The 12649-nt window shown below is 44.6% G+C and overlaps 1 protein-coding gene across 1 annotated transcript; it reads left to right on the top strand.

Annotated features, from left to right (window-relative positions):
• Positions 1-203: 203 nt before the first annotated feature.
• On the top strand, positions 204-943 carry LOC147458533 (pterocarpan synthase 1-like). Its single transcript, XM_086511862.1, has one exon. It carries the CDS (start codon positions 258-260, stop codon positions 789-791), a length of 534 nt encoding a protein of 177 aa, XP_086367988.1. The 5' UTR covers positions 204-257; the 3' UTR covers positions 792-943.
• Positions 944-12649: the final 11706 nt, after the last annotated feature.

Here is a 12649-nt window from a genome sequence, read left to right as displayed (position 1 = left end):
GAGGAAAAATTGCAAAGCCCTACTCTTCCCTTAAATATGGTTATGTGACATGACCGTATATAGTCAACTGGGCATAACTTGGCATTATCTTTGGACACTATCAATCATTTATATGGCACTACTTGGCACGACATATGACAACGCCGCATGACTAGGATAATGAGTATAAGAGGCAGTGAGCTGCAACGGAGGGATCTATCAACCGAACGAAATTCTTAGGCAGCCTCAGCGCATCACCCTGCAATCTATTAGCTGTCATGACGTCGGCCGAAGCTGCTGCATTTGCATTGCGCCGGGTGCTGCTGAGCGCTGCGGCATGCATGCTGATAATTTTAGCAGGACGCTGCGACAGCGCCGATGCCAAGCCCAAGCGGGTGGTGTTCTACATACACATCACTCGGGGCGTGACCAACACCGCCATTCTGAACGCAACCTCGGGCAACCCTCGCTTCGGGCCCCTCACAGCCTTCGACCTGCCCGTCACCGCCGAGCCCAGCGCAACCTCCAAAAGCTTAGGGGTTCTACGAGGCCTCGGCATATTGTTCAACGGCACCGTCGACTCCACGCCCACTCTAGAGCACCTCCTGAGCACCCTCTTCTACGACGATGGCGAGTCCTCCGGCACGCTGGCCCTGCACGGCCTTATCGATTCCCGCTTCAGCGGCCTCCCGGTGGAGCTCGCAGTCGTCGGTGGCACCGGCAGCTTCCGCTTCGCCAATGGCTACGCTACCATTGCCTTCGTCTCCGCCTCCGGCCCCGTCGTGCTCCAATACTCCGTCACCCTTCGTTGATACAATTGGCATCAGAGCTTGCTCGGATCTCAGCCATCCACCACACGCACACTTTTTTTTTTTTTTTTGTAATGATGATAAGGCCTGCATAATGATAAGGGGTGAGGTTTAATAAAATGGGTGAAGGTTCCTCGCTTAAAGGTAATGAAGAAGAAAGTTTTCCATCATGGGCTTCGCTATTCGTAAATGTGTAAGTTGAAGACAATAACTTAAAATTTAAAGAACTTTCATGTAACTGATGAATTGCCACGGGTGATACTCAGCCATCCACCACACGCACACTTTTTTTTTTTTTTTTTTGTAATGATGATAAGGCCTGCATAATGATAAGGGGTGAGGTTTAATAAAATGGGTGAAGGTTCCTCGCTTAAAGGAAATGAAGAAGAAAGTTTTCCATCATGAGCTTTCCTATTCGTAAATGTGTAAGTTGAAGACAAGAACTTAAAATTTAAAGAACTTTCATGTAAATGATGAATTGCCACGGGTGATCCTCAGGACTAAAGGACACATGGTATAAAATAAAGAGGGAGCAGTGGGATCTATGACAGAGAACTAGGTGCATGCGATGCGAGGTCTGCTAAGCTGTTCGATTTTGCTCTCCTATTTTACTTCTGCTCCTATTGAGGTTTACTTATCATGCATTTGTTTCCCACTAATGGGCACCACATGCGTATGGGAGAGTTGGATACGCCACAAGCCTTGCACGACGCCTCCCTGGGATCTAGTCTCACAATCACCAAATTTGGGCCTCCAATGTCCTTGAGATTCTCACACCTAGTTCTCCGTCGTAGATCCCACAACCCTGTGTCCTTTAGTGTCGAGGGTGGACGATGGTTTTTAATACATCTCTTAATTTGTTTTGGGAGGTTTGTCAGCTCTCAATTCTAAACTTGAGAAGGTAAAGTTCTACTTAATTAGGGAGGTGTGAATACACAAAACGGACTTTTAATCTTAGCATCGTTTGCGGCTTGCGCAACGATTAGAGTGTATTGTGGAGTGGTATAATCAATGTATGAAGTTGGTCCAACAACTTAATGGGGTCGTCCGAATGTGATGTATTGTAGGATGTATTGTATCTGGGCCATAAATTGTTGAAGTTGGAAATAACTTGGGTTTTTGAAATTAACAACAATATCAAAGGCTCCTTACATGATAACAATAATATGAGTATTAGAAAATGCATTTTCAAAGGGAACCTTCACTACAACATAACCCAAAGTTATCGACACCCTATATATCGACGTCCGTACCTTTCCACACCAATATCGATGTTCTTACACACCGTCGATATGTGCGTCCATATGGAGGTGGAAATATGCGTAGAAAGGCAAAATTTCTCACGCGTATATCGACGCGGTTATCAACGCACATATCGACGCTAAAAAATTGGGGAAAAAAAAGACGAACCCGCATGCAGGGGCCATTTTCGCCCTCAACGCGCACGCTCAGATCTTGGCCGAAACCTGCACAGTAGGTATTATGCCACTCTTCCCCCCCCCCCCCCCCCCCCCCCCCCCCCCCCCCCCCCTCTCTCTCTCTCTCTCTCTCTCTCTCTCCACATTGTGTGTGTGTGTGTAGGAAAGAGAGAGAGAGAGAGAGAGAGAGAGAGAGAGAGAGAGAGAGAGAGAGAGAGAGTGGTGTGTGTGTGTGTGTATATGTAGGAAAGAGAGAGAGAGAGCGGTGTGTGTGTGTGTGTGTGTATGTAGGAAAGAGAGAGAGAGAGAGAGAGAGAGAGAGAGAGAGTAATGGTTTGCGTAAAAAATGAAAGTTAAAGAAAGAAATGAAATGAAATGCTATATTAACTCTTCAAAAGGCCAAAGTGACCTATGAGACCAGAAAGTTACAATGTGGTAGATCTGATACAAAGTCGGAATAACAAGATGACAAAATGACAAAATAAAATATTATGGAATCCTAAACTGCTGGGTGTGGACTAAGCAGCTAAAACAACTAGCTGGGATAGGTAGATCATAAGAGATCCAACATCTGTTCGCTGGTGGACCTCATCAATCTCCTCCATGGTTAGTAGTCTGACCGGGTGCTGTGCATGTCGAGCCAAAGTGACCTGGATTGTCTGATGTAGCCTCTTTCGATGTGGTGTAGTCCGGCCTCCGCAATTGTGGGCATCTGGATCTCCCTAGCTCAGTCGCTCGTTCGATCAGTACGTAGAGAGAGAGAGAGAGAGAGAGAGAGAGAGAGAGAGAGAGAGAGAGAGAGAGAGAGAGAGAGAGAGAGAGAGAGAGAGAGAGAGAGGGGAAGTGGAGAGCGAGACAGAGAGAAAAAGATAGGGAATAGAGAGAGAGAGAGAGAGAGAGAGAGAAAGAGAGTGATATCTATATATATATAGAGAGAGAGAGAAATAGAGAAGTGGAGAGAGAGACAGAGAGAGAGATAGGGAAATAGGAAAATAGAGAGAGAAAGAGAGATAGCGAGAGAGAGAGAGAGAGAGAGAGAGAGAGAGAGAGAGAGAGAGAGAGAGAGAGAGAGAGAGAGGAGATAATGAGAGCGAGATCGAGAGAAAAAGAATGAGAGATAGGGTATGTAGACAGAGAGAGAGAGAAATAAAGAGATAGAGAGTGATATATATATATATATATATATATTGCGGTGTATGGTCGCGTAGGTCATGTGTCCGACCACCTAGTGTGGGAGGACACTCAGTTCTTGGCATGTAGTCTCTATTGGCAATATAAGGAGCTGCTCTCGGATGCAAGGGGCAAGCCTAGTTTGGTCTTAATCCCGTGTACACCACATTGGTGGAGCTGACGGGCACGAGGTTTCCTTCTTGGTGTTGATTGAAGCTTTTCTTGGCTTTCTCAGTTTCTCTCCCAGCGATGGTGTTCACGTTAGAGCCCGAATAGCTTTTCCTTCTCTAATAGCGTCGCACATGCAAGGAGAAGGGCGCAATTTCTTAACCCAGCATGAGCCGGCAACTACCTTTCTCAGCGCTACCTAGTCTCCAGTTTGTACAAAATACTGATCGCCAACTTCATGGAGGCACCCTCAGCCAGCACCGACCTCGGTCATATGTAGTTCTTCAAGCCATCACGAAGACCATATGCCACCTCTGCTCAACCACAGTTTGGAGCATGAAGAGCTATCATGGGATTGCAGACGACACCAAGCACGTCTTACGCCACAATTGGTGTAGATTCCACAGAGAGCCCTTTCCCATCAGTTTTGAAGCACTGGTGTGGCTATTTTTGGATTGGAGCAGCAGTAATTGGCAATGTGTCAACTTTAGGCAGTCACTGATAGAGAGCGCAGAGGAAACATCTGCAGCAACTCAAAATGAAGCAGAAGAACTGCGACTTGTGATCCCCTTTTGATGATCGCCGTGAAAAACCTTGCAGTTTCTAATGGAAGCTCTGATTCAAGAAAGCGCAAGCCAGATGCTGCTGTTCTTGCAAAAGGCATCATAAAGCATCCTCCTGCTTCTTCTCAGACGGCCCACTTATTGTCGTCATTGCCCATGCTGCTCATGTATTCAAGGTTTTCTTGGTCGCACTGCAATCATCACAGTCACCGCCTAAGTGTTTCAATGGAGACATTAGCCCGAGTATGCTCGATAATCAGTTTTTCTGTCTTTCTCATCCCTGGAGCATGAAGTCCTTTCTAGATTTCTTGTCATCGTCCTCATGGCCAGCTACATGTATTCTTACTCCATTAGCACAACACAAACGTCCTCTTTCCTTTATTGCTTTGGCCCAACTTTCTCTACATGCAAGATGTCAGAAATCATTTTCCGCCCAAGCTATAAGGATGGTCACAGGACATGCAAGATTGCATAACAATCCAAAGAGGAGTTGCTGCGGCTTGCTTGCAGAGGTGCCTTTTTGGTCGATAATGTTAAGTCTTTAGTTAGGAATTTTTCATTAGAACACCATCACACCAAGCTCCTTCGGGAAGGGATGCATGTCACAAAAATTTTGCACCCAATCCTCAGTCAATCCTTCCTCGTCTTGTCCATTACATCGGGATAGCGACCTGATGTTTGCATGAACGAGATTTATGAGTTCCATGCCTTGATGATGTCGGCATGATGACGAGTCTAGCCCCCAAGCTCAGTCCGTTAGCCCCGAAGCCGTTGTATGATCACTCTCCCCATATGAGGCGTTGGAGTTAATCCCTTTGTGTCAAGTATTTTCTCAGCCCAAAATTGTAAAAAAGATGTCCATCTTTTTTCTCCCTAAGGGGGGAGGTGTGGTGTATGGTCGTGTAGGTCATGTGTCCGACCACCTAGTGTGGGAGGACACTCAGTTCTTGGCATGTAGTCTCTATTGGCAATATAAGGAGTTGCTCTCGAATGCAAGGGGCAAGCCTAGTTTGGTCTTAATCCCGTGTACACCACTATATATATATATATATATATATATATATATATATAGAGAGAGAGAGAGAGAGAGAGAGAGAGAGAGAGAGAGAGAGAATTAACTAGAGATAGCTACAGAGATAGCGAGAGAGAGATAGATAGTAGATAGAGAAAGAGAGAGAGAAAGAGTTAGGTTGGCAGACCAATTGCATGTGTGAAAAGGACAGAAACTCTCTCTATCTCTCTCTTTCTCTCCCTCTAGAAGAAACTATGGAACTAAAAGAGGCAAAGGGGTTTTGCCCGCTACATGCATTGCCATGTACACTTGGGAGTGCACGTATGTGTCTTTTCTTGTGTATGTGTGTTCAAAACAATGGCGGGGGGGGGGGGGGGGGGGGGGGGAAAAAGCTTCCTCTTTGCTTCCTTTTGGTTGAGCCCCCTTGTGGTCTCGAGCTTCCTTGCAATCAAGCTTAAATCACTATTTCATGGTTCTCCTCCAAAGAGGATTTGTGTGTTGTGTGTGTGTGTGTGTGTGTGTGTGTGTGTAAAGGTGTGTGTGCCGTGAGTGCACAAATGCGGTGCATGTGCACACACACACACACACACACACACACATAGAGAGAGAGAGAGAGAGAGAGAGAGAGAGAGAGAGAGAGAGAGAGAGAGAGAGAGAGAGAGAGAGAGAGAGAGAGAGAGAGAGAGAGAGAGAGAGAGAGAGAGAGAGAGAGAGAACATGGATGTGGGTGGAACAACTCACCACAATGTATGCCAATGAGAGAGACCCTTATTATTATAATTAGTAAAGGTGTGTACAAGTGATGGGAGGTCGGACACCTATGGTGTATCCGATCGGAGTAAGAGGTGCACCGCTTTTATCCCAACAATCTCCCATTTAGAGGCAAATGTGCCAATAAGTGGTACTACTATAGGACCTAGCAGTATGTACAATAGGTATAGGGAGGAATCTCATCTCAACCTAAGACCACTGGCTCTCTCAAAGTCGATGCATGCCATTGTATACTCTCTAGCTGTGCGAAAAAGTGTATATCCCTACTAGAATCATTATGCATACCTTGTAGATATCTTGTAATGACCTCCATACTCCATGATATGTCATGCTAGTGTTAGCCACCACTCAACTGAGAACCCCAATTGCAAACGCTTGCACTACAGATGCTATATTGGGTATTGACACTAAGAAGTTGTACATAAGAGTCCCGAAGGCTGATGATAACATGTAATCTTTACCAGCATAGCCATGCCAATTGCATCAGTGCCATGTGCAGTGACCTCTACCAATCTATCTATAGTAGGTATATCAACCCTCACTGCATCACCACCATAACTAGTAATGTATGGACGTGTCAATATCCGCTCCAGGGTAGTCGTCACTCCCTCATTGTCCATAGGGACTATATCCACCTGTCCTGGCATCACCATATCAGCCTCTAGCATAATCATGTCAAAGAACTCCATGTCACTCATCTCCGTGGTAGGAGGTATCTCTGTCCTAAGAGGATCAATCCCTCATCAATCCATTATGTCTTGTTAGAGCATGACCACTCTAACTGTGCATCTACAGACATGTCATGCACAACACCCTGGAGCTCATCTGTATGTTTGCAAAGTCACTAAGACTACATGATCTCGCACATGTGACTCACTGCTCTGCTCTCTAACTGGCAAAGCATCAAAATCTGTCACTACCACAAGTGATTTCTCTAGTCATGCACTCAAAGATCTTGATCTACATGTCTATCCTTAGACCCTCCATGCACAACGAGCGAAGTGTCACGCTGCTCATCAACAAAGCATAGTTGCTTAGGCTGCAAACATCTGCATGGCAATGGACTCATAGAGACTATGGCATCTTTGACACCGAGAACATAGAGAAGTGGCCTTGCGCTATCACAAGCAAACCTCTCCTCATCAAGTAAAACTCATCCATCAGTTGAACATGACACCCATAATCTCTTAGTTGCAAGATGGAGATCAAACTACTACGAGCATCAGGCACCTACTGAACATCATAGAGCACAAGCATACTCCCACAGGAAAAATGAAAATGAATGTCACCCACTCCATTAACACCATCTTGTCTCAGAGCAAAAAAGGTGCTAAACCACTCCCTACGAGGAGTAACATGGAGTAAAGCATTGTTGTCTAGCTGCCAATCGTGCGACGAATTCCATGCATATCTAGTTGAACCTATGGAAGTAGGAGTGTCTACCACACTCGTACTCTCAACAAAAACCAATGGAATCCTTTGCTATCTCGAACGCCTCAAACAACGTCTCCTCATGTGCCTTTGTAAGACAAGGGAAGCTAGAGCTTGAGAGTCCACCACCCAACCACCCATTATATAGGCAAGCCCCTAGCCCTTTGCCCTAGTTGGACTCCCCGTTCCACACCGCCTAGCCCGGCCCTACCCTTGTCTAGTCCAGCCTTGCCGGTGTCCTGACATTACTCCCCCCTTAAGAAATGTTTTCGTCCTCAAAAACAAAAGTGGAGAACTTCTTCTTAAGAACACTAATTTTTCCCAAGTGGCATCCCTCATAGATCTAGCTGTTTGGTTGCCCGGAACACAGCTCCACAGGAGGGTCAATGAAACCAAGAGTAGCATCTTGATTTTCCCATTGTTGTCCATTTGCAACCATCTAGTGTGTAGACTCCATTTAGAACGCACATGAGCATGCTAAACGAGTTATCATGACAAAGATGTACCTGAGCGAGTACTGCTTTTCACTTTTTGTGAAAGTAACTTGCTGACCCAACTCATCAGCCAAGTGTAAGTCCTTGACTTGTTCTCAAATTTCATTAGTAAACAATCCCACCCTAACGAGTCTCAAGGTTGAGAACGTGACTTATACATGAAGAGACTACTTAGTCGCAACATGCTTTTAACTGATAGTAAGTAAACTCCAAGAAGAGCAATAAATGCTTATTAATTGGATTGCTTGGTGCTAATGTACGCACTTTGCATATCCTTTAGCCCAAGATTACTCTTTGTAATATGCCTATCCCCTTGGATAACTGACAGTACTAAGATGTGTTTTCCCTCACGGTTTACTGATAGTCTTCCTAGATGACTCGTAAATGGGAATTCACAATATTCTGTAACACTATTGAGGAATCCGGAGTAATTATCGTGGTTGTCTTTAAATAAAAAATCCACAAACACCCAAACCAAGCCATGACCTCTATTGGTGATTAGTAGACCCAAAAGTAATCTCATAGAGATACTTCCTATAGAGTGCAAAATGCTTCATAAGCAGCAACTTGACGAATACGCATGCCGTTCCAAATCAGCCTTTGCTAAACACTAGGGCCCATAACTCCTAGTGTGCATGCATTGAGAAAAAAACAGATCCGAACCTGTATATCCATGGTGATTGTTGCCAATACTTATGGCAAATGTGATGCGCCTAGCACACATTAAAAAGGAATGTAAATAGTTCTAAACAGAAACTAAATACTTTCAATTGCACAAGCCTTGCTGAAACGTCTGAACCATAATAGAAGGTGAAACATTGATCACTTCTAGGTACAAACAATGAAACTTTTTCATTAACAATTTAGAGCCTTGCTATATGTATAAAAAACCATCTGTAATGTTGTTTAGCAGTACTTGTACCTGGACAAGTCATTCTAAGTATCCGACAATTTCTGGCCACGAAATTGCTCCTGATATGTCGTGCTAAAAATGGTCTAGAAAATAGATGTGACCAGCACCTAGGGACTTTGTCGTGACACATAATTGAGATAATGGCACCAGTGTCAGTCCAGAGACTCATATTCTCCACATGTGGAGTATGTCTCATGTAAGGATGTGTAAAAAAGAACATCCTTCAAGTACAAGATGTACTTGTGTGTGGAGGTAGCTCTAAATACTCTGCGACAAGAGTGAGAGGGACCCTCATTCTTTGCTCCACACTGGCTAAACTGAACTCCTTGAGTCCCTAGACCATGTTGTATCCCATGTGACAACATGTGCCAAAGTGAATCCTACAAGTGGATTCATAACAGCATAATGTACATTGGACACTACGGCCCAAAATACTTGTTTCGACATGCCCTTGGCATGGCCCTGAAATATTCAAGCGTATTTAAACGACTTGAAAAAACCAAGAAATGCATACTAAAAATTGGAATAACACCAAATCAACAGATGCGTACCTGGAGATTGAACTGAATGTTCACTTACCCGTATTCAAATACAGAGGAACACGTCGTTCACGTGTGAAAAAACAAGAAACATTGCACTGGAAACCCCGGGGGTTGTCATTGCAATCCAAACCCTTTGATTAGAATCTACGTAGTCAAACCCTTTGGTAAGACCCTTTGTAGAAACTGCTCGATTAGTAGGTAACGGTAACCAACATAGTGAACCGTGTATAGCATGATTTGGAAGCAACTTGAGAAGGGGAATTTGTCGGCTACCACGTGGTATAGTGAGGAATTCTTTCCTTGAAAGTATAACGAGAATAGATCAACTGTGATCCTCCATGATTATGGGGTGATTTAGTAAGTACCCGCGGGGCGTACCCCAAAACAACGCGTCCATAGACACTCGTAGTGCTATAGAGAGAGCAGGAGATCCACACAAGTGGAAGTCTAGCTCTTGTGGACAGCCATGCTGTTGCAACGGTATGTTTCATCTAAAATCCGTGGTAGAAATCATCCGAGTTGGGTTTGTGGTTATCAAATACTCGACTTGAGTGTCGCATTGAAACTATGTCGTGCAGAAATGACACCATAAACCTCCGGAATGACAAGACGCTTGCTTGTCAATTAGCATCGTTGTGTAGTCCAGTGGGTAGATCTGTTCGGTCTTAAGAACAATCCCCCAAGGAATGCCAACCGTTGGGTAATACACGTGATCTGACAATGACTCTTAGTCAGCGTGTGTGGCTGATAGCCTTATGGGCATTAGTGTTCAATCGACAAAACGATGAAGAATAATGTAGAGGGTGTCGTGTCCAATTTCTAGCTGAGAGTTAAAGCACCTTGGCTCATGCTGACTCCCAAACAAAAAATGTATCAAAAAATGCGTAGAAAGTTTTCATTATTCATGGAGAGAAATAAGAAAGAGAGAGAAGATGCTGGGCTGAGGAACTTTCCTTAAGTGACGAGTTTGTATATGTTGTGCCCAATCTGTGTCCTCTGATGCATCTTATGCCGGACTTGCAGATTATCCTATAAGCATGCAACAATCTGCCTATATAACACTCTCATCGAGAGAGGGAACAAAAAACATAAGCCACGGCTTGACCCTCTTACCATGTATGGGGTCGTGACTTTAGAAAAATGACTTAATATGGCACTTTGCCTGTGAAATAAGTCAAAATTTTAATTTCTTTTTAGTGTTGTTGTGTGTTGATAGCAACCAACAATCATATTAATAATCCATCCTTAGTCTGTCCTTGACAGAGTTGCGAGTGTGATGAAGGAAGCGTAATGCATGAAGCGGTAGAATTGAATCCATCGCCCTAGTATGCCTTGCATGCAGAATTGTAAGCCCTTGCGGAGAGTGATGGCCTCAAAATGAGAACCAAAACTATAAGTGCCTTGCACAGTGTAGACTGGTAGGGATTCTATGAGCTGATATTCCCTATTGTGCCAGTTTCCCGAATCCCTATTTCCTATAAAATTGCCAAAGCACTTTGCTTTGCTCAATGACAGAAATTGCCAAGTAAAGTGTAAACAAGGAAAAACAAGAAAAACTTAAACTTGGCTAACCTGGTATTTGCTGTTACCAATTGGCCCGATATTCCGTGGAAGAAAACTCGCTTAAAAATGGCGCATAACCCTAGCCATATCTGCTGCACCGGTGGGAGCTGTTGTATGTCCAGATATGTCCCTTGTATCAAATACGCCCGTCTTTCACGTAATGAAATAGCCTGCAAGCATTTTGTCAAGTCCATCCCAAGTTTGTATGCTCATAGCATAGACTGAATGTGGTGAGGCACAGTGCAAGATGCATTAATTGAAGCCGTTTGTTTCAAGCAACCTTTGCTTGACGAGTTGGCATTGTAAAAATTCATATGGTGGTCAAAAGTGTATTCAGTTTCTAGCTCTGGATGTCAATTTTTTCCACGATGCTTCATGTACTTATATTGCCTGTTCCCTAGCAGGGTGCAATAGCTTGGAAATGAGTATGCCTCCAATGCATGAAGCCGTGCTCCCAGAAATCATGCTTTACTCCGTCTCGAGATAGCACAACGAGGAGAGATAAAAAATTAACAACCAACGTAAGGCACAAATCGGTTTATTGGAGTGTCAAAATTGAATGAGAGAGAAAGAATCCGTGCTTCACGGATAATGGACATGCCATGCATGTCAAAAATTGTGTCAAGAATCGGCAAAGAAGCAACCTGCGGTGCATCATCATTCATTGCTACCTTGATTGGACAAGAATAATTCTTGAAGCAAGAATTAACTTGTGCAACTTTCTGGAATATCTCCTGCAATTTAAATCATACATAAAACGAGGAAACCTTAAAAGCATGAAACCTCAAACCTGTTGATTAGTTTGAATCCTTGTAATCTGGTTGAACCTTGGTTTAGTCAAACCACGAGCACATCCCTTGGAGCATCTTGAGAACATGCTATTTGTCGAGTTTTTTCTTGAAAGTTGGCTAACACTTCATGTTGCGAAGTGCATGTGTTACTAGGACTTTCAGCAACCGCCCAAAACACACCTTGATTTGCAAATCTATGTGACATTCGGATATTGTTGAAGGTTTGCATGCTATACCAGTTTCGTTCTTGCATTTTGCATGCCTAATATGCTCGAAAGCTTGTGTTCGGGCCCACCATGGCAAAACCCTGCACCATGGATGCCTTGCCATGAAGTTGATCGGCCATGGCGTTGCACAGAGCCCCAACCTACTGAATTCTGTCGAGACTGAAGCCGTGGGCCAAAGACCTTAATTGGGTAGGGGCAAAATAAGGAATTAGAAAAAAAAAATCAACCCTCTACTGCCGCCATGGCCGACTGCGCAGGTAGGGAAGCGCTCCTCTATGTCGATGTGGCCGTCTTGCAGTCGTGCAACAGAAGTGAAAGTTGCTGCCGTAACAAACGCGCATCCGGAGTGTCGCTCCCTGTAGGTTTTCATGCAGGTCGAAGGTTCGGCCCTTCTTCCGGCTAAGCGGGCTTGCCCGCGGTGCTTTTCGGCTTCCCAAACTCCTACTTAGGGTTTACTCCCGCTTGGTTAGCCTCTACTCAAGGGGCCATGCCCGCCTTGCAGCAGGGTTTCCTCGTGAAGATTGTCCATCATCCTCCATAGAGAAAGTGAGACGAAATCATGCAACACACCTTGCCATGGCCCTCCATCGAGAGAGAGAGAGAGAGAGAGAGAGAGAGAGAGAGAGAGAGAGAGAGAGAGAGAGAGAGAGAGAGAGAGAGAGAGAGAGAGAGAGAGAGAGAGAGAGAGAGAGAGAGAGAGAGAGAGAGAGAGAGAGAGAGAGAGAGAGAGAGAGAGAGAGACATGAGACTGTGCTTCCATGCCCTCCACCCTTCTTCTCCTTCCTCCTCCCTGAGCTC

The sequence above is a fragment of the Adiantum capillus-veneris genome, chromosome 5 (assembly GCF_014529385.1).
Source record: "Adiantum capillus-veneris isolate H3 chromosome 5, ASM1452938v2, whole genome shotgun sequence".
Lineage (NCBI taxonomy): Eukaryota > Viridiplantae > Streptophyta > Polypodiopsida > Polypodiales > Pteridaceae > Adiantum > Adiantum capillus-veneris.
The sequence above is the reverse complement of the archived record's forward strand: the minus strand, read 5'-3'. Positions and strand labels throughout refer to the sequence as shown.